Source organism: Capricornis sumatraensis, chromosome 22 (assembly GCF_032405125.1).
Source record: "Capricornis sumatraensis isolate serow.1 chromosome 22, serow.2, whole genome shotgun sequence".
In the NCBI taxonomy this organism is placed as follows: Eukaryota; Metazoa; Chordata; class Mammalia; order Artiodactyla; family Bovidae; genus Capricornis; species Capricornis sumatraensis.
Genome location: NC_091090.1, coordinates 29412302 through 29434727, shown reverse-complemented (window position 1 = coordinate 29434727; position 22426 = coordinate 29412302). Strand labels below are relative to the sequence as shown.

General features: G+C 48.6%; 1 protein-coding gene across 2 annotated transcripts in view; it reads left to right on the top strand.

The window, feature by feature from the left end:
* The window catches only part of TRAM2 (translocation associated membrane protein 2), a 68625-nt gene that overhangs the window by 19825 nt on the left and 26374 nt on the right, over positions 1 to 22426 (top strand). For both annotated transcript variants that reach the window (XM_068994044.1, XM_068994045.1), the window contains exon 2: positions 15645 to 15708. In XM_068994044.1, coding sequence (XP_068850145.1) covers positions 15645 to 15708 — 64 coding nt within the window. The remainder of the gene's footprint in view (positions 1 to 15644; positions 15709 to 22426) is intronic.

The window sequence follows — 22426 nt, the reverse complement described above, 5'->3', positions numbered from 1 at the left end:
TTCCTGCAGCCTGAGGGCAGTGGTGTCCTCAGAAAAGGCCCCTGAACACACAGGTCACTGGTCTGAAGCGGGGGCTTGTGTTGACGACAGTGTGTGAGAAGCCAGTCCCAAGGCATCTTGCCCAGGGGAAGTGGTTTCTGCTGGTTGTCAGCATCGCTGGTCATTGGAACTCGGAGCAGCTGTCTGTCCGCCTTCCCGTTAGTTTCCTGGTTAATGCTCCCAGCATACATGGATAGGAGAGGATTCGAATTATGTGATATGCCCTGTTGCCAGCAGGTGTATAGATGAGGTTAATTATTGTCACGTGGTATTAGTAGTAAGCCTTTTATTTGAAGAGCATAACAGTTTCAGTCCAGGTCCCAGTGGAAACAGATGAGGTGATTGAAGGTGCTGTTAACACAGGTGGAGACAGACAGGATGAGGGGAAATGGACAAGACACGGTAAACTGCCCCAGGGCTTTCGATCATGGAAGGTGGCCCCAAATCTGAAGAGATGGAGGATGGAGTGGGTGCAGAAGTTGTGCTGTGAGGGAGAGAGGGAGGAAGAGGGAGAGCTGGTGGCCGTGGGAGCTGTGGCTGAAGGAGGGGGCTGGACCTTTGGTATGTGATCGAGTCACTGCCACGTCACCCGGGGGGAGGGCACCAGGCAGTAGCACCTCCTGGTGTCCTCTCACCTCCTGTGGACTCAGATGAAGCCAGGACTCCAAGAAGCCCACTGATGCACTCGGTAAAGGTCGTCACACCCTCTGCTCTGGGTCCCAGGGCAGGATGGAGACTCAGCCAGACCAGTAGCACTTGCACATTCTCTTCTATCTCCTGTTTGATTCCTTCCTCCTTTATGCCTGCAGGCAGTCGGAAAGGGGGGCAAAGGCACACTGGTACTCCTGAAATACTGCAAACTCTGACGACAGCCTTTTGGGGCAGATGTTTCCTGATTGCAATAATTCAAATCCTAGAACATGTTTACTGTAAGCTACTGACTGCCCTGATTGATTTCTGGGGAGACCAGGATCGCCCTGGCTCCTGAACCAGTTCAGATAATGCTCAGGTACCACTTCAACCCATTTCCTTCTCTGCCAGTGCTCTGCACCCTCGGCCTCTGGGACCAAGAAGAGGTTCCAGTGGAATGTACATGGGATTCTTATCATGTGTCCAGTTAACCACTGGCCTTGGAATATCAGTATCCAACAGGAAATTACTTCCTTGATGGCTTCATGTGGAGAAGCTCAGACTCACTAGACCGTTAAATAACTGATAAAATTTAATTGGCAAACTGAAATGCAGGATGGTCTGTCAAGTTTTGTGTCTGGAAGTAGAGTTCAGATTTTTATGTGACAGTGTTGCCTCCCTAATTGAGGGAAGCAATTATTTTTTCACCTGTGCTTGGCTCTTTGGGGAAGCAAGATGTTGAAATGCCCAGGATGTGGGAATGGACAGCATTCCATGGATGAATTCAGTAGGTAAAAAGTCGACTTTGGAGCCAGGTTGCTTTTAGAATGAATGAATGAATGCTTGAATGAATGAATGCGAACTTTAAGGGGTCTGAGGGCCAGATTTCCCTTCCTTTTCCTGTTTTAGACTAGCTTCTTTGAAACACATGGTATTCAGCTGATCTGAATCGACCCACACAGTAGGTGCCCCCAAAGTTGCCCACACATGCCCCCCAAAGTTGCCCAACCTAGTAGATGCCCCCAAAGTTGCCCACACAGATGCCCTCCAAAGCTGCCCCACACGGTAGATGCCCCCCAAAGCTGCCCCACACGGTAGAGCCCCCTGAAGCCACCCCTCACAGTAGATCCACCTCCCCGCCACCGCCTCCCCTGAAGCCACCCCACACCGTAGATCCACCTCCCCACCACCGCCTCCCCTGAAGCCACCCCACACCGTAGATCCACCTCCCCGCCCCACCCCACCAAAGCCGCCCTGGTGCGCTGAGCTGGCTGGCTCCATCTGGGTCCTCCCGCACTGTCTCAGCACAGTTGTGTCTCATCTCAGCACAGTTGTGTCTCTTCTCACCGTTGCCCCTCCCCTCTACTTATCCACAATCTGTACATCTTTCTGGCTGAGCTCACGCCCTCCCAGGGGTCTTTCCCAAGGAGATCCATAGGCTGCAAGCCCAGAGCACTTGCTGCTATTTACAGAGTCGCTCCTTTGTACCAAGGACCCTCAGGGTGCAAAGATGAATAAAGCCACAGTCTCTGCCCCAGATAGTAGAAGGACCCCCACTTGTCCTTTGTCTCGTCATGTCCTGATTCACGGCATCTTGTCTCACAGATAACTTCGCGTGCGACAGAATCTCTGTCGTTAGTTTTCAGGCTCATTGTTCAGGGGTGCATGTGGCTAAGAGTGCACACGTCACAGTCTGATAGATCTGGGGTTCCAGTCCCATTTCTGGGGCTTATTAGTTGTGTGCCTCTGGGCAACCCTCCTAAGCTCTTTGAGCCTCACTTGTTCTGTATAATAGGGCTTGTGGGAGGATTAAATGAGATAATTTCTGTTAAGTGTTTACAGCGATTCCCGGCACATGGTTGGAGGATAGTAAGTAATAGTAGAGGCAGTGTTCGTAGCAGCAGGAGTTTCTACAACAGAAGGTTAAATGGGGTGATCCTGTTTGCTGTTTACCACGGGACCCAGCATTTAATGAGATCTCACACATTCATTGTTGTTCCTTACAGGCTTGTTGAGGGTTATGTGAGGTAATCACATAAAACGCCTCAACCTGGCCCAGCTGGCAGTAAATGTTCAGTGAAGGGCGGTCAGTTTTACCACTGCGGAAATTAAGGAGTTGCACTGGATTGACAGCCTGTAGCTTCTGGTTTTGGTCTCTGAGCTTTTGAGGGAAGGAAGTAGACCTTAGAAATTTTTGTGTCTCCAGTAGCATCGTGCCTTGCACAAAGCATGCACTCAGTAAATATTTTGTGATTGATTTTATATTTTTAAAAGTTTTACATGTTCTTTAACTTTTCAGATTTTCCGCTTCTAAGCAGAGGTATGTTTCTGGAGAGTGAGAGTGTCTTTCTTACCAGCCTGATATACATGCATGTGCACACACATACACGCTTCTCTTGCTTTCCTTGACCCACCCGTTAGAACTCCCGGTGTGGCCACTATAAGATCCAGGAGAAGGCCCCAGAATCCCGCCTGCGGCTGTGGTGGGCAATGCGGACCCCGGCCTCAGCCAGACCTTATCTGTCTGTGTGTCCGAGGGTTCTGATTCTGAGCCCCATCACTCCGACCAGAGACAGTGAAGGCTGATGGAATGATGGGAAGTCGGAGGCCTCCTGGTGGTCCTCTGGCCAGCACCCTAACAGTTCCCCCGGAACTGGCGGAACAGCTGTCCTCCTGTGAGTCCATGCAGGCAGCCCTGCCTCTCCCTCTCGGGCCACTCCTGAAGGTGAACTGATGGCCTCAGAGAGTGGCCGTGCAGTGCTGGGCCAGAGGAAGTGACTGACAGGCCAAAACGTTTCCCAGCCCTGTTGAGCGTGACGGTGCGGGGGTGGTGTTATAATTTTGGTTTTGCTCCCCCACCACATCCTCCCCAGTCCTCTTGACTTCTTGTTTCCCCGTTGAATTACATCAGTTCAAGGCATACTGAATGAGCATCTTCTCGGATCTGAACAGGTGTCAGAACTTCAGAGGCAGCAGCAATCTTGTGGAGCTGCCCGGGGCCAGTGCTCCCTCAGCCACCCCTCTTCTGCAGTCCTGGATTTCATTTCCTCAAGAGATCCCCCCTGAGTAGATGTATTCCTTCCAGCTCCCCCGTTTTCTGCGTATCTAGTCACTTCACCTCCCGTAGACTTTTTCCTCACCACACGGAGGTTTGAGAACTCTCCCATCCCTCCCTGACCTCCTGGCCACCGGAACAAGCAGTCCAGACCTGTCTCCCCTTCTCTGTACGTTTCACGCTCATCCCATGCACCGGCTTCTGCCACCTCCTTTTCTGCAACATTATACTCAGCAGATAATGACTTGATGACCTTCCCGTCCCCAAATCTGATAGACTCTTCATGTACTCATTCATTCAGCAAATATTTATTGGGGTCCCAGTGTGTACTGAGCTCTGTTCCAGCTGCTCTGGATCCATCAGAAGAAAAAAAGACCACTGCCCCCTGCAGCAAGAATCTCCATCCCAGGCTGGCTGGTCCTCCCTGGAGCCCAGACTCCTCCTGATGCCCTCTCCCCTGGCTGCTGTTCCTTCTGCCTCTCTTGTGGGTCCTTCTCAGCCCCCCTCCCTTTCCCTCCCTGACCCAGCCCTGGACCACAGCTGTCTTCTCTCAGTTGATGATCCCACCACCCGCCCAGCATTCTGCATTACCATTCTAACACCAAGCACATCTTCCTGAAGTTGTGTGTTTCGCCGTCCATTTCCTGAACCAGATGGGAACATTGCTGTTGGATCTGAATTCACTGTGCCATCGAATCTTCTGAAAATGACCCACACTGCCTGTGTCTGTGGCCATCACCTTCGTTCAGGTCTGCGTTATCCTTCCTTCCAAACTGGTTTCCTGCCCCCCAGCCTTCCCCAGCCCCTCCTCTGTGCCCCGAGCAGGTATGCTCTCTGCAGTGGAGACCTCATTGTGTTCTCCCCTGCTTAAAGCCTCCCACAGGGAGCAAAAAGTCCAGTTTTTATACCCACTATAGAGGGTCCTTCATGGGACCTGGTTCTTGCCAGCCTTCCAGCTTCATCACTTTACACACACAGACCATTCATTTCCCCAGAGTCATATTTTTCTGGTGTCTCTGAGAACATGCAACCCGCTTCCTGCCTGCCTTTGGCCTGTCCATCCCTTCAGTTCTTCACTGCAGGCAGAGCTGCCCTGTGGTCTCCAGAACTGCTGTTTGTACCCTCTGAAAATGACGAGGTTGTGTTGTGAGCTTTTCCATGCTGTTTTATCTGGCTGGGCTCCAGGTTTGGGCAGTGCCTTTCCCGCCTGGGATGGTGTTTGGGGTGAGGGTGTTCTTGTGTCTGGGAGTTGAGGGGGCAAAGCTTAGAGAGGTGGGGTGGGGTACCTGTGGTGTCCTGGGATCCAGGAGGGGGCCTGATTCCTTTGTAGGCACTAAGGAGTCCCAGAGGACTGTGGAGTGGGCCTGTGGTGTTTTCAGGAAGGCCGATCCTGGTCTTTCCCAGTGCAGTCTGGGAAGAGGGTGAGACCGCACTCAGGCCTGCTCTTTGACCTGCTCTCTGCAGCCCATGGCCTGGGCTCCTGCCTTAGAGGGGGCAGAGCAGTGGCTGCAGCATTGGCCCCCTCGAGGCCTTGGCAGGGAGGCCCCCCTTTGTGTGTGCCTGTTTGCACCTCCCCTCCTCCACCTTTGCTATGTGGTTGATGGCTCTGCATGGAGTTCATCCGTGCTTCTCAGCCAAAACTTAGGGTCACTGGTGTCCCCAGCGGTTCCTGTTCCTTCAGAGGGACATAAGTCTCTCTGAAATACAGTTGCCCAGTTTCGCCCCTGGCCCTTGCTCCAAGGCCTGGATTCACCAGCAGGTGGTCGGGGGTTTGCACACTGGATGTTGGATGAGGGTGCCTGCCGCTGCCTGTCTGCCTCTGAGGACCTGCCCTGAGTTCAGCCTCGGTCCAACCTCTCCCTCTGAGGTGTGGTTTTCTTCCTGGGCCGCCTTCACCTGTGTGAGGTCACAGGCAGCCTCCTGGGCTGCTGAGAAACTGAGATGGAAGCTGGCCTCCCCAGCAGAGAAAAAGCACCACCCATTTTTAGATCTCATTTAAAAAATCGCTTTGAATTAATAAAGTGAGATTTTGCACTAACATGTATTGCTTTATCTGAGTATGTGTGTGTGTATCTTGGAATATAGCATGTAACCTAGATATTAGTGTTTGCCTGGGCTCTGTTTATTCTGTTTAGGCGAACGGAGGGACTCCTGTGGCAGAGTGTGGGTAGTGTCTACCTCAAGGGTGCCTTGGGGGTTAGAATTGTGTATTCTGTCTGTAGCACATTTTTCTGGGAACTCTTGCCTTTCATGTTGTTTTCCTTCTCCACTTTGAAGACGATTTGGAACATCCCTCTGTGAATATTATTTGCAGACATACAAGGGATGTTTGAGTGCCTGGTGTTTTTCATTCATCTTGATGGCCTTGATTTAATTCACCTGAACCAAGTCATCATCCATGAAGTTCTCTCAGGTGCCCTCCTGCGGGTGGTCTTCGGCAGGCCTTCCTGGACTCGTGCTGGGTAGGCTGGGGGCCGCCCAGAGCAGGGTATAATGCATGTGCGGTGAGCGCGGGAAAGAGCGGTGGTTCAGAGGTGCGGTGCGCAGAGCAGTGCTCGGCCGGCCTCGACTGTGGAGGGTAAGGCGCTGCCTGCAGTTAGGTGGCATCACAGGGGACCCGCTGGAACCCGCGAGACCAAGACGACAGACAACGCACATCCTCAGTTGCAGAGGAATGGCTGATTGTACGAGCTCACTTATTTGCCTTTTTGCCCTCGTTCCCTCAGTTCGCGTGTGGGTGGAGGTGGACAGCCTGAGTCAGGGCCTCTCTTTGAGGCGCCCCGACTGGAGCCCAAGAGGAATCCGAGGGTTCCCACGGGAATCAGGCCTGGTCTGCGGGCCCCGGAGAAGCTTCATCGCTCTCCCCAGTTCCCTTCTCTAGCAAGCCCCGCTCCCCACGCCTGGCTCTCCCCACGCCTGGCTGACGTTTTAAGTAGGAAACTTTCCAGACGGTGGAAAATCATTTAAAAGGGTAGCCTTCGACCCTGGTCTACCCCGCTCTTTCCTTCCTTCATTGTAAACAAGCAAATGAAGGCAGATCCACCTGGGCCCCGCCCGGTTCCCCCGCCCCCCACCCTCAGCGAATAATCCTTCTACTTCCTCCAAACAGGAGGAAATGCCACGAGCTCCTTGGGGCTGATTCTTGCTGGCAGCCACTGGTGATGGTGGCCAGTGAGTAGTGACTGGCTGCTGCAGACACATGTGCCTTCAGGATTGCCCCCTCCCTGTGTGTCCCGCCTTATGGAGCTAAAGCTTCTCTAGAAACTGCAGCTCGGTGGACGCTGTGATATATTGGTGCCAGAGTTCCTTTTCTGCAGTCAAGTCTAAGATGTTACTTAATCTGAACTCTCCCCCCAAAATCACTTGGAGCCTAAAATTCTACACTCCGCAACCCTTTCTTTTTTCTGTGTTGATTTTTATTTTAAAGATGATACTGCATCTGAACAAGTAGCTTTTGCTCATAAAAATAGTTTGTTCTCACTCATGAATGTGCTCTGGGAATATCCGCAGAGAATCTGAACTCTGCCATGTCCTGCAAGAGAAGCACATTTTAAGTACATTGACATGCTAGAAAGGTATTCTGTGTACACACTTCCTTATTTTGTTATTTTTAAATTTTGGATGACTAAGTGCTTCTTTGAGCGTCCTGGGTGGCTCAGAGGTGAAGAATCCTCCTGCCAGTGCAGGAGACTCAAGGTCAGACCCTTGGTTGGAAAGATCCCTTGGAGAAGGAAATGGCAACCCACTCCTGTATTTTTGCCTGGAGAATCCCATGGACAGAGGAACCTGGCGGGCTACAGTCCACTGGGTCCCCAAAGAGTTGGACACAACTGAGTGACTAAACAACAACAACAAGGCCCTTCTTTATTTTTATATAGTTTTAGCTTCTGTGAGGAACAGTTTCTGAGTATGCTGACCCACCCAAATAAGGGGAGAGCTGCTGAGGATGAACGGGAGGTGAAGTATGTAATCAACTAAGATTAATTAAAATATTGGCTCAGGGCTCTTTTTGGGAGGGAGCAGATGAGAGTGTGTATATATTAAGGCCTCCAGAGAAGAAATATAATTACACAGGATGTAGGTATTTCATCTAAGGCTGTCTGTAAGGCGCATAGTGGGTCGAATTCCTTCTGTACAAGCATAGGTTGCATGAATATGCAGTCTTAAGGTTATCAGTCAGTTATGGCTGTAAAGGAAGTAGAAAGAGCTGTCCTTAGACCACCTCCTGTGTTTTAGTACTGGATTAACTTCAAATTCAGTTTTCATATGTATCTTTTTTTTTTTCTTTCTGTTTTTGAATAGCTCATCTTGGGAATTCCCTTGCTGTCCTGTGGTTAGAACTCAGTTCTTTCACTGCCAAGGGCTGGGGTTCAGTCACTGGTCAGAGAAGTAAGATCCTGCAAGCCGCTCAGCGTGGCCAAAAAAATTTAAGAGCTCAACTTCAAAATTTTAGAAACTGTTTAAGTGGCCCTTTCTAAATTCCTCTTGATCCCAATATAAAGTTTAGAGTTTGGAATTAATGAATGTCCTGGAGCCCCTGCTATCATTGTATCATGGCTGCTCTGATGATGGGTTTTTCTCATAAATATACAGTGTCATTTTTTTCATTTGATATAGGACTATGATCATGACTGTTAACAGAGAGTCTTTTCAGCACAATGAACACGGGCTTGTAGAAAATCTGTTGTGTGTGTTTGAGTAGCTTTTGCCTTGTTCTTACATTAAGGCGGTTTTTCAGGTGAGAAAACTCAATCTCCAGGTGTTTATAAAAGCCACACGGAAGGTACCATCAGCAACCTGCCCCTGACTGCCGGCACTCGGCCCTCCCTGCCAGCCCCTGCTCATCCAGATGGAAACTTTGAGAAAGCAAGTGTGAAGAGCATCTTTGTCTCAGCTGTATCTGCCTTTTATTGAGTGGCAGAGGGGCTTCGAACCTCACCGAGTCCCAGCCATATTACAGTGCATGTAGGTGACCAGCTGGACTCACTCTAGGAGAGAAAGGCTAAAAGACTTATTAAAAACACTCATCAGTTGAGCATGACTTATTTACTTTTTCTTGCAGTTTTTTAAAAACTGAAGTATAGTTGCTGTACAATATCATATAACTTACAGGTGTACAATATACTGATTCACAATTGTAAATGTTATAATTATTATAAAATATTGGCTATATCCCCCATGTTGTACACTATGCTCCTGTAGCTTATTTTATACATAACTGTACCTCTTAATCCCCTACTCCTATATTGCCCCTCCCCCCACCTACCGGTAACCACTAGTTTTTCTGTATCTGTGAGGGGTGTGAGTTTTAAATGTTTTTCTGACTAAAATTTTTCTGTGCACCACCTGGGCAGGAAGATGCAAGAGCAGTTTTGGGAAATTCTAAGTGGAGATTGTGTGGCTTCGGAGAGCAGGCTGGGGCATGAGAAGGGGACAGGTCACTTGGCTCACTTGTGCTCCTGAGGAGCTGGGCGTGAGCATCCCTCCCCAGAGGTTCCAGGTTGGCTGCATGGACTGCGGTTCAGCCCCTGGGTGGGTGAGCTTCCTTTGGAGCAGGACCCCTCCCATCCCCTGTCCTTGGTGGTGAGTCCTGCAGTGCAGCCCCATTCAAGGACCAGTGTGTGGATATGGCCAAGAAATAAACAATAAACCAAACTGAAGGTCAAATACTGCTTACCAGGAAAGCCAGGAGACTGCCTTCTTTGCATCTCTCCTCTCTTATCTCTGCTGTCCCAGACATCAGCTTGCAGTGGAAGAGAGCAGACTGGGGCACTGGGAAGCCCAGGTATACGTGGTAGGTGGGCCTGGCAGGTGGACCCAGGAGGCCTTGTTTTCTTGCTGTGGGTTACAGGTGACACCTGGGCCTCGTCTTCTCACGATGCAAATGCAGTAGTAGAGTTTACACTCTCAGCAAGCTGTCAGCTTGAAGCTGTTTTTTAAATTTTTGTGTGTTTGGCTTGCTGGGTGTTTCTTAGTGTGCAGGATTTTCTCTAGTTGTGGTCCTCTGGCTTCTCCTTGGAGTGGCTTCTCCTGTGGTGGAGCGCGGGCTCTAGACGTCAGTAGTTGCGGCTCCCAGGCTCTAGAGCGCAGGATCAGGAGTTGTGCACGGGGTTAGTTGCTCGGAAGCATGTGGGATCTTCCCGGACCAGGGATCAAACCTGTGTCTTCTGCATTGGCAGGCGGATTCTTTATCACTGAGCCACCAAGGTAGGCCAAGGCTATGTTTTTAGCATTGATGTAAGTGGGACCAGGAAATAACTTTTTGGAACTGAAGGTGGAGAGAGGACCTTTAAGGACATGCATTCTTATACCTGATCCTTTCTATGCTTATCTGTAAAATGGGACTATTATGAGTATCTGCCTCACAGGGTGGTTGTGAGAATTACGGGAAAGAATTTCTGTGAAGCCCTTAGAACCATGCATCGCACTGAGTAAGCCCTAACATTCGCCACCATTGTTGTTCATGGATAAATAGACGGGTCCAGAGAGGTGAAATGTCTTGCCAGAGGTCATCCACACCAGGACTGGGACTGGAGTCCCAAGTCCATTATGCTTTGCTGGAGGCAGCTGTTTTACTGGCATCCTTGTCTCAATGCAACTGAGAGCTCAGATTCGTGTGCCCCTAATAGAACACGGAATGACATTTTTAGTAGATTCCTGTTTCTTAGCCCTCTATGTTAACGAAGCCAGCCAGTGCTGGCACAGGGGGGTTTGTTGGCTGTTTCATCCTTGTTCTGAAGTTGGGAGAAGTTTGGAGTGACGCTTTGGGGTGCCAGAAGACCTCAGAAGTTTCTTGTGCTGGAAAAGTAGAGCTGCCTTTTTTGTGTGCTGGAAAAGTAGAGTTGCTTTTGGCGGGGCCGTCTTTTTTGTTTTCTTAATTAATGGATGTGATCAATCTAGGAGCTGATGATCCTCTTCCTTCCGACGACTTTGAGAAAGCTTAAGGCCAAATTTCTGGGGCCTTAAGCCAATGAGACTTTCTGAAGTGAGTTTTTGTGGATCAGCCGCATCACTGCTCCTTCTCTTTGCCTTCAATATATATTTTTTGGTCATCCTCTCCTGTTTTATGTCATCATTCTATTTTATGTGCCATGTTGTATGTCTCCTAAATTTGTTTTTGAAATGCATTAAAAAAAAAATCAAATTGTTGCCTTTTCTGCTTGTAAACTTGTGAGGTCTTGGTGGACCGGGGACCTCTCTGTGGCTCAGCTGTAGTCTCTTTGTCGTCAAAGCAGAGAAAACACGTTATCTTGCTGAGGCGTGTAACGTGGAGGCAAGCTTGGCTGCCGCAGACAAGGATGCGTGGCTTGAAATGGTTTCTGCTGTTATGACCAGGGGCGTAGGGATGGAAAAATACAGGAATCTCAAACTTTTTGCCTTAAGCAGAGTCCCAGATCCTTTCCTCTTCGAGTCATGTTTAGAAAGCATCTGTTAAACTTTTGTCTGTGGTTACTAAATACTATAGCTTCTTGCAGTATTCGCTCATCAAATAGGCGTTTATGAGAGATCTGCTACATGCCCAGCACTGGGAAGGACCCCAGGGAGAGAGAGGGGACATGCACAGGGGAATGAGGGCAGAGGACAAGCTGAGGGTCAAGTGACAAAGTAGCAGCGCCTCCCCTGCTTAATCAGGTCTGCATTTAACAAGCGCTTGCCCAGTGCAGGCTGTTTCTAGGCACTGTTGCCACAGTAGATTGAAGATAATCAAAGTAAGACCCCTCCTCTTATAGAATTTACATCCCAGTGAAGAGAGAGTTTAAAAACAAGGAAAGATAAGCCCTATAAAGCTGGCTGCTTATCAAGGATGAAGTTTATGGTGCATAAATTACACCTCAATAAAAGTTAAAAAAGAGAAAACCTTTCGGGTTCACCCCAGAACAGATCACCCTCACTCTTGGCACCTCTCACGTGTGCACTGCTGCTGTGTTCTGATGTGGACCTGTGACCCCAGCGCCCCACCTCCAGGCGACTTTGCGGTGTCTGTGGACACGCTCAGGGTGGTGGGGTGTGTGGCTCACTTGACGAGCACGTCCCGGATGGAGGGGAACCGGGTGACGCTCTGCCGTCCCGATCTAGCTCCTGCCGTGAGCGAGTGGCCTTCTTGCTGTCTGTTTAGTGCCACAGTCTTGCATCTTCATGGCTTTCGTTGGTGACTTAGCTGCTCACAGTGGCCCTCACACGGGGTGCCAGGGTGCCATCTGGGCATCTCGAGCATGGAGAGGCCGGGATGGGCCTGGCGGAGAACGTACATGTGTTAGAGAAGCTTCCGCAGGCTCAAGCCACAAGCTCCGGGTTCATGTTTCAACAGTGTGTTCCATGCAGCTTCTCTCAAAGGGAACACGTGTAAACCAAGGTTACATATTGATCAGTTGATGGAAATGTGCTCAGAGGCCTGTAGGAGTCTGATCCCCTGTCCCCTAGGAGCAGTGAGTGGTCCACTGTTGCTGCGATCACAGCGATTTTGCAGAACAGCAGTAACAAGAATTGCCTGGGTATGCAGGGCTAGGCCAAGGGCATTGGTACAGCCCATATACCAGATTGCTGTCGTCCCTAAAGCAAAGTGGGATAATCCATCCACCAGTTAGAGGCTAATGCTCTGGGTGTTAACTCCTGTGTCAATAGCTGTTTCCCTTAATTCAGGGTACAGCTTCTTGTGTAGGACAGCATTCCTTCACATACCATTTTTGTGGATGTGTGTATTAGGGCTAATTGAGATAGAAACACAGCTTTTTCTTTAAAGTATAGTTGATTTACAATGTGGCATTTCAGGTGTACAGCCAAGTGATTCAGTTATATATATTTATTCTTTTTTCAGATTTTCCATGATAGGTTGTTTTTCATATTTTTTCCATCATGGTTTATCACAGGATATTGAATATAGTTCCCTGTGCTATACAGTAGGTCCTTGTTGTTTATCTGTCTTATATACTGCCATTTGTAAGTGCTAATACCATGCTCCTAATTTATCCCTCACCCCCAGCTTTCCCCTTTGGTAACCATAAGTTTGTGTTCTATGTCTAAAAGCACAGCTTTTTAATAGTTTAAAATAGGCTTTCTGCCTGTTACACTTTGTGCTTGTAACCAGTTAAGCCAGTGGCATGCTTGGTTCTACCTTGTCTGTGTTTTCTACTTGTATATCCCTGTTTGATTTGTTTGTGCCCTTTATTGCCATTTTCTAAAATTTTTTTTCAACGAAAAGAAAAAAACGTCCATCTGTATACACTTCCACAGAGAGGCCATTTTATTTGGCCAAACTTTTCAGCCTAAAACTTCAGGGGTGACCCCATGGGAAACAGTAATGAAAAGGCCTAGTATTTATAGAAAGTTTTTATTATATAGCCACTTATCTCTGTGTTGCCATCAGTAAAGAAAAAGTCAAGCTACGCATTCTGTGTCACCATACTCTGAATACTTTCACGTATGCTGAATGTTTTTGGGCCTTGGTCTGTAGATTCCTGCGACAACCATTTGATTAACCGAGCTAAGAAAGTGACTTAAACAGTACTTAATAAGTTCTTTTACTAAGTAAGTCAAGGAGATAGACAAATACCATGTAGTATTGGTGTATGTGAATATATTGCCTATATGTGAAATCTAAAATATACAAACAAATTTGTTTACAAAACAGACAGACATGGAAAACAAATTTATGGTTACCAAAGGGAAAAGCTAGGGGGGCGGGGGGGGGATAAATTAAGAGTTTGGGATTAGCAGATGCAAACTACTATATTCCAAATAAATAGCAAGGTCCTGCTGTATAGCACAGGGAGCTATATTCAATATCCTGGAATAAACATAGTGGAAAAAATGAAAAATATATGCGTGTATAACTGAATTTGGTGCACTGGAGCTGTACACCAGAAACGAACGCTACATTGTAAATCAACTATACTTCAATTAAGAAAAAATTGGGGGAAAAAAAGTTTAAAAGCTCTTTTAAAATTTCTTTACTCTAAATTTAATCCCTTGTGTCAAGTGGTATAAACACAGCCTAAGTTACGATGTCAGAGTAAAATGAAATTAATTCCAAGTGGGTAGATGCATAGGAAAGCTCTCAGAAAACTGACCCCACCCACGTGGGGAGAGAGGAAAACCGAGAATGTAGAGTGAATATTCAGCTCTTAGTTTTACATTTCTGAATTGTTTCAGTTTTTAAAGTATGTATGCACCTGGCCTGCTTTGGGGAGCCTGGTGGGTTGCTGACACCCCCAAGCTGTAGGATTAACTGGGGGTGGTCCAGGAATCGAGATTCTAGAAGCTCCCCCAGAGGTTCGAACATGCCGCCTGGGTTGGACCCCAATGCTGTTACTCGTGAGACTCTGATATATCTTAGGATGGACTCTGAGCCAACTTTGAGGGACTGCCTGGGGGTTCCTACAGTTGCTGTGAGTCACTGCTTCAGGGCAGAGCTTCAGGAACCCCAGCAGGAGAGTCTGGCAGGCACGTGGCACTGACCAGGTTTTCCTCCATCCCCGCCCAAGATTCAGAGCCCGGGAGAGGGTGTCCGATGGGCTGGGGAGAGCGTCTGCCCCCTCCATCCTTCCAGGAGGACGGGGGTCATCACAACTCAGGTGGGGAGAGGTATCTCTTCAGGAAATGTCAGTGCCATTAGGCAGAGGCCAGGGGGTCCTGGTCAGCCAGAGCCACACTGAGGTCCACTTCAGCCCGCCAGCTTAAAAGGCGAGTGTATTTCTTGGGTGACACTGGAGGAGACTGTGCCTTAAGCACACAGCGTTTGGTTGAGGGGCCGTAGGGCGTCCTTCAGCCATCTCCCTGCTGTTTCTGCCACAGAAACCTATGTTCCCCCACACCCACGGGGCACCCTTCACATCTTTCTGTTTAGAGGCAAACCAGTAACTCTGCTGATGAAGTGTCCCCAGGGGCCTGCCTGGAAAGGCCTGGGGTCCGACTACCCCACACCTGGCCTCTGCACCTGCTCCAGAAACATCAGCACATCAGAAACATCTGGGGAGCTTTAAATGACACTGACAACAGGGCCATCGCTGCCGCCACTTCCTCCCCCAGACCAACCAGGGCACCGCAAATACCCTGCCTTTTACAGACAGGGGAAGTGAGACTCCAGGTGTAAGATCGTAGCTCCTGGTTGCAAGGTAGGCAAATGCAGAGGCAGCGTCTGAGCCCAGGCAGTCGGTTCTAGAGTCCAAGCGTCCCCTCATCTTACAGTCTCTCCCCTTCAGGCTGAACCTCAAGAGGACTGAGTGGGCTGTTAATAACCCAGGTGACAGCCACAGTTTTATCACAGCACCACTGAGATTTGAAAGGCAGCTTTCAAAATGAACAGACCAACAGTAGGGGGTGTTGTGTCCTACCACCCCCCGAGTAGAGAAGATGTGAAATTAGCAGCTGGAGTTCTCTGTTTCTGAGGCTCAGGTTTGGATTTGGGGGGCTGCTGCCCACTGTGCAGTTAATCAGCGTGCTGGGGAGCCTCAGCTAGGTCCTGAGTTCTGGAAAACTCTGGAAGGCTGTGATCTTGTATTAGTTCCCGTCTTCACTGGTGCTGGGTACTTAGAACTAACTTGATAAACAGTTGAGTGAGTGAATGAACGAATGACACGCAGACAAATGTGTCTCCCTTGCTTTTGAGCTCTCTGCCGGTGGGTGGAGCACACCTTGTCGCATTCTGTCTGCAGGGAGCACAAGTCTAGATACCATCCAGGACTTGGGGTGGTTTCGTTTGTTTTCAGTGCAGGTATTGGGAGGGATGTCATTAAAGAAAATGGGCGAGAAAATCAAACGTTGCTAACTCAGCTCCAGGTGAAACCCTTCATTGGAGAGGCCTGTGGGTCTGAGAATGTGAAAGGCATGGACTCCAGGACTGGTCGCAGGCTTTGCTGGTTGGGTGTTTTTTTTTTTAATGTGGCCAAGAAGCTAACTTGGACCTTTTCCCTCTGTTTCACAGGTCACCGCCAAGACTGCCTTTCTATTTATCTTACCTCAGTACAATGTTAGCATGCCTACAGCAGGTAAGGAAAGCACTGATCTCTATCTTTCTCGGGCCCTGTTTACCCAAAAGTTCTTGGAAAAACTTCCTTTTCCTGTGCCATGTATGATCATTTTGGATATCTAGACTCAGCATCCGACTTCCTGTTGCTGAAAAGGTGTGGGCCACGTGCAGTGCTCAGCCAGGGGCTCTGCAAGCTTGGGGTTCTGAGGTCCACCTCCAGGAACTGGGTGGGCATCTCTAGGGCCCTCCTGGTGAATAAAGGGGGAAATGTTCTTCCCTGAATCCAGTCCTCCCTCTTTATCCTGCAGTGAGGAGGTGAGTTGTCTGGACATGGAGGTAAGATTCCTTTCTTGGCTTGGCTCCACCAGAGGCTGCCTGAAGGGCATTGGGGGCAAAACTCTGAAACCATGGCCTCTGCAGGACATGGCTGGCATCTCTCCCAGATTCGCCTGCCCCTGCAGTCCCTGTAGCTAGGCTCTAGGGGAAGTCACACCCTGGGGATGGCTTACTCAGCCCTTCATCTAGAATCAGAGCTGGTTGGAGAGGGAGAAAACACCATACTTATGACAGAAGAGATAGGAAATGGCACAGCCAGCTCATCCCAAAGCACACGCCAGCCTGGTGGGCACACAGACCATCTTGCTCCTTGCCATGTGGTCCAGGGTCAAATTCGGCCTTCTGTACCTATGTCTTTTGAAAATCGTAATAACTAGGACAACTCTGGACCCAGCTATACTTATGATTTATGCATTTAGCATTTAAAAAAGTATTTTGGTTTTTTAAAAAACTGGGGTAAAATACACATGTCTTTTACCATCTTAGTTATTTTAAAGTGTACCAGTTCAGTGGTATGAAGTTCCTTCACCACCATCCATCCGTCTGTAGGACTGTTTCATCTTGCAAAACTGAACTCTGTAGCTCTTAAATGACTCACCATTCTCCTTTGCCCCCTCCTGCCCACTACCACTCTACTTTCTGTTGCTATAAATTTGACTCTTCTAGGGCCTCCGATAAGTAGAGTCGTATAGTATTTGTGTGTGTGTTGGTTACAATTTAGCTTTAAATGTTTTCCAAAGTACATTTATGACTCTCACAGGAAACTTATAAAATACAGGTAAACATAAAAGTCATACTTGACTCTACCACCCAAAGACTACAGTTAGCATTTTGTAATCTTGATTCATATAACACACTTCTCTGCTGTTAGCATATGATGAACCTTTTCCCTATGTCATTCATTATTCTTCCATTCAATTAGGCATTTGCAAAAACTACAGAAAACTTATTAATAAGGATTACCACAGTGATGTATTCAGTTATACATTGTTGGATATTTAAGTTTCCAGTTTTTATAGTGCTACAGTAAACATTCTTGTGACTTCCTGCATTCATGATTTTTTTTTTTGATAAATTCCTATTACTGGAATTTCTGTGTCAAGTAGTATGTACATTATAAAGTTTTTATATATGTATTGCCCAAATACCCTCAGGCATCTAATTCTTATGACTCATAAATCATGTTTTTTATAGATAGCATCAAATGCATTTTTTCTTGAGAGTCACTCAGTTGTGTCTGACTCTCTGTGACCCCATGGACTGTATAGTCCCTGGAATTCTCCAGGCCAGAATACTGGAGTGGGTAGCCTTTCCCTTCTCCAGGGGATCTTCCCAACCCAGGGATCGAACCCAGGTCTCCCCACATTGCAGATGGATTCTTTACCAGGTGAGCTACAAGGGAAGTCCGAGACTACTGGAGTGGGTAGCCTATCCCTTCTCCAGCGGATCTTCTTGACCCACGAATCGAACCAGGGTCTCCTGCATTGCAGGCAGATTCTTTACCAACTGAGCTATTAGGGAAGCCCAAATGCATAGGCTTTTAAAAAATGTCAGAATGCCAGTTTATTAATTCGTAAAGAGATATCCAGGGGCTTCCCTGCTCATGCAGTGGTAGAGAATCCGTCTGTAATGCAGGAGACACAGGTTCAATCCTTGGTTCAAGAAGATCCCCTGGGGAGGGAAATGGCAACCCACTCCAGTATTCTTGCCTAGAAAATTCCACGGACAGAGGAGCTTGGTGGGCTATAGTCCATGGGGTTAGAATGAGTCCAGCACCACTTAGCATCTAAACAGCAACAGCTGGACACGACCTAGCAACTAAGTCAAAAAGATACAGCAAAGAGATATGCACCTATCAGAGGTGGTGCCTGTACTTTCTTTACCTTTCTACCCAAAATCGACTTAGAGGGGCTGCCTGCCAGATCCTAGCCCAGCCTTGCTTTGTTCATTACTGGAAGAATGTACCGTGGTTGAAGCATGTGTGAGGGGGATGTGGCTTTATTGTAGGAAGGGCCTGTTTGTAAAGCCAGATCATGACCAGGGGATTGATTGTTTCAGTCTGAAACTTTCCAGGAGAAATTAGGTGACAAGTGATATCCTAAAAGCGTCCCTCTTCACAGCAAGGGTAACAAGTGAGGCTTCCTGCTCCCCGGCCGAACCCAGAGCTCCTGAGCAGGAGGCGCTTCCTATCCTGCCCTCATTTGTTTGTTTTAACTAATTAGTTAATTGATGAATCCAGACAAATATTTGTGTGCCTGCTGTGTGCCAGGCCCGGACTGTAAAGTAATTCACGAAACACGTCTGATCTCTGACTCATGAAACTTAACTGTTTATTAGGGAGCACAGCAAACAATAAATAATTACAGTTGTGATACGGGTGTCGAAAGGCGCATACAGGTTGTGCGATAAGGAAACATCAAAGGGTGGTTACCAGATGTTCCTGGGAAACTGCTGTTTGAACTTCTGGTACACAGCTGGTGTGAAGGGGCTTGGGGAGGGGGGTATGTGCAGAAGAAGGAACATTCCAGACATGGATTGGCATGCACAAAGCCCCCAGGTGAGGCACAGACACCTCGGCATGTTCTAGTAACTGAACCAAGGCCAGTGTGTCTGGAGCCAGTGAAGTTTGGCATTTTTCTCAGGTGGGGCAGTTGTGTCCTGGAATCCCCATCCAAGCCAGAATAAGGCCTGGGTAGAGGTGGAGGGATGTACTGACAGGAGATAAAGTGTTGCTAAAGGGCCTGGCTTTTGTTTGAATCTTGCCACTGGGGCTGTTCAAAATAAGACTGGCACATCACCCAGAGAGACAGTGCAGTTAGAGCAGCCTGCTTAATTTTGCTTTGAGCTCCTTGGTCACCAGACCAGTGTGTTGGTATTTGGTTTGCAAGTTGCAGAGGAGGGCCAACTTCTCACTGGAAAGAAGCAGTTCGCAACCCAGGGCAGAGGGCCCTTGAAACTGCGGATTTAAACCCCACAGCAATGGCAACCCACTCCAGTATTCTTGCCTGGAGAATCCCATGGACAGAGGAGCCTGGCGGGCTACAGTCCATGGGGTCGCAAGAGTCGGACACTACTTAGTGACGAAACCACCACCACACGCCTCTCTTTGGGACTTCCCTGGTGGTCTGCTGGTTAAGAACCCACCTTCCAATGCAGGGATTCGGGTTTGATCCCTGGTCGGGGAACTAAGATTCCACATGCTGCGGGGTCAACTAAACCCATGGGCCATCAAAATAAAAATTTAAAAAAACCCTCCCACTCACATCTCTTCCAGCCTGCAGCTTCTTGAGGATGAGTCCTATTTGTAGAACCAGGGTCAGTTCTGATTTCTAAGGTTTCTTCTTTCAGTGGCTTGCGACTTGTTCAAATCAGTGTTTAACACGTGGATTTTAGGAGAACAGCGACGGTTTTCATATAACTGGCCTGCTGATTCTAAATCCCTAACCTCCCTCGGCGGAGGTGTTCAGGTTCTACAGGAAACAGCCAGTGGGAGCGCTGAGGAGTTTCTTCCCGGTTTCCTTTCCTCCATCTCCTCTCTTCTTTCCAGCTCCCAGCATGTGTTTATAGGCCAGTGGTGAGAACAACATGCCGCAAGCTGAGTGGCTTAAGCAACAGAAATGTAACATGTACTGTAAAAGTGTAAGAGCAAGGTGTCAGCAGGGCTGTGCTCCCTGGCTTGGACCAGCGGGACACCAGTCTTTGTGTTTGCAGCCATCTCTGCATCCAGTTTCTCTTTCTGTAAGGACGTCAGTCATATCAGATTAGAACACATTCTACTCCATCATGGTCCCATCTCAACTGTTTACATCTGCAATAACTCTGACTCCAAATGAGCTCACGTTCTGAGGTGCTGGCAGTTTGGACTTCACAGGAGTTTTGTTCGATTCAACTCATAATGCTAGCTAAAAAATGCATGACTCTGTCATATTATATTAAGTTAGCTAAGAAGATTAAGCTCCATTCAGAGAAATGAACTAGAAGAGAAGATGGCACAGTCCTTGCAGTCAGAAGTTGTGCATCCTGGGACAGTGTCAGTGTCCCTGGGGTTTTCTTTAAGGTCAACAGTGATGAAGCAGGAAGTGTTCTTGGCACATCATTCCCACCTGTTAGGGTTGCCAGACTTTGCAAATAAAAATCCAGGACTATCCGTTAAATTGGCATTTCAGAGAAACAGTCCTTTTTTTTTTTTTTTTTTTAATTCCAGTGTAAGTATATCTCAAAGAATATCTGGGGCATAATTATACTAGAAAAGTAGTCTTTGTTTATCTGGAATTCAAGTTTAACGGACCATCATGTATTTTATCTGCAACCATCCACCCAGGTCTGGCGAGGAATAAAATGTCATGTTTCTGGTCTTAACCATCAGACAGAGTCTTTCTGATTCAAATACCCTACAGTATCTGGTATTACGGCCAGAAGTATATAGACTGTAAAAGGTCAGCAAAGAACAGAGGCTTGAGTCCCCCCACAGACAGACTCGTGGCTTCCTGACCCCCTTCTGATGTAGAACAGGGGACCCCACACAGGCTGAAATGTACCAGCTTCTTTTGAGTTGTTCCAAGAGTTTGCTGAGCTGTCTTGGGCAAACTAGGTGGTGTCAGGGTCCCCATTCCCTATCTGTCAAGTTGAGGGTGATGGTCACTGTCTCCACCCAGCACCTCCTGAAGACAGGGATCCAGGAGGCACTCACTCCCCAGATTGTCACAGACCTGCACCATCTGGGAATTGGTTAGAAACACAGACTCCAGGCCCCGCCCTGGATCCCTCGTGGTAACGAGACCCCCAGGTGTCTAAAGTGCTGCTCCCCGTGCTCTGGGTGGAACCCGCTAAGTAGGCTTTCAGAGGACCCTGTGCTCCCAGCCCCCAAGTTCAGGGAGGGAAACCCCCTAAATCCAGGAACTCATTTGCATCTTTCTGTTCTCATCCAATTTTGGCTTTTCTAGAACTGTTTTTAGTCTGAGGCGTGGAGGTGGGGGGTTACTATTGTTGGGTGGATTTGGTTTTGAGCAGGGGGTTACTATTGTTGGGTGGATTTGGTTTTGAGCAGGGGGTTACTATTGTTGGGTGGATTTGGTTTTGAGCCGGGGCTGCCACTGCAGGAGGCAAGGGCACCTAGGTGTTCCTGGCACCTGGAGAGAGAAGGCTGGGTGTGCAGGGCCTGTTGTGGAGAAGGGCTGGTTTCACAGTGAGGAAGGAGGACAAGGACCATTCCCTGTTGGTCCCGGTGGCTTTATCACCACCAGCTGCCACGTAGCATTTAACAGCTGGAGATGAAAAGCCCAGGGACCCCCCAGGGTCCCTCCCCCGCACCATAGTGTGGCCCTTGTTCTCACAGCCCTCCCAGGGCGAGACACACGGCCCCATCAAAACAACCTCAGACAGATGGTTTTAAAGCCTCATTCAGCTGAAAGCCTTTGTCCAGGGCTCAAGAGTGTGTTTTGTTCGCTTGCTAGCCAGTAGGAGTTAGCCCTGTGCTTGTATCACGTACTTAGAAGATTGGCGGCACGTACCAAACGGAGCCCCTGTTTGTAAGATGAGCTTGTGGGAGACTAAGAGGGAAGAGACAGGTGGGCGACAGTGACTCTGGAGTGGAAACCTGACGTGACTACAGGCGGAAGCTGCCCAACCAAGACCTGTGGTCTGTCCAGCTGCAGGAGACTTTGAGACTCGCAGAGTCTGGCCTTGTCCTTTTACAACAAGGAAGAGAGATGGTGGAAGTTCCTAAGGATACACCAGTAAGGACAGAGGGGGTGCTGGGCTGTCACACCCCTGAATGGGAATGGGACGGTGGGCGTGGCTCCAGGGGGCCCACCAAGGCCGGCAGAGAGCTGGCTCCATCCTAGTCCCCCTGGCCAAACAGCTGCCAAGATCCCCTTTTGCCCTGAGGTCCTGTCTCTATGAATAAGAGAAAATGAAAATAAAGCCAAGTCTTCACTGCCCTCACCATATTGGTTGGCATCTGAAGAAGCGTGGGAGTTTATAGCCAGCCCTGGGTATAATCTTTTTTTGTTGTTAACTTATTAACCTTTCTTAGTCTGTTCAGGCTGCTGTGACAAAATACAGACCAGGCGGCTTATAAACAACAGAAATTTACTCCTCCCAGTGCTGGAGGGTGGAGTGCGAGATCTGGGTGCAGTCTGGTCCAGTGAGGCCCCTCTCGCAGGTCACAGGCCTCCTGCTGTGTCCCCACGTGGTGGGAGGGGCAGGGGAGCACTCTGGAGCCTCTTTCATAAGGGCACTAATTCCATTCATGAGGGCTGCACCCTCAGGGTTTAAACACCTCCCAAAGGCTCCACCCACTAATACCATCATCTTTGGGAGTTGGGAGTCCAACGTGAACTCTAGGGGGGACACCAGCATTCGATCATAGCACTTATTATTTAAGTGTAACAGTTGTGCAG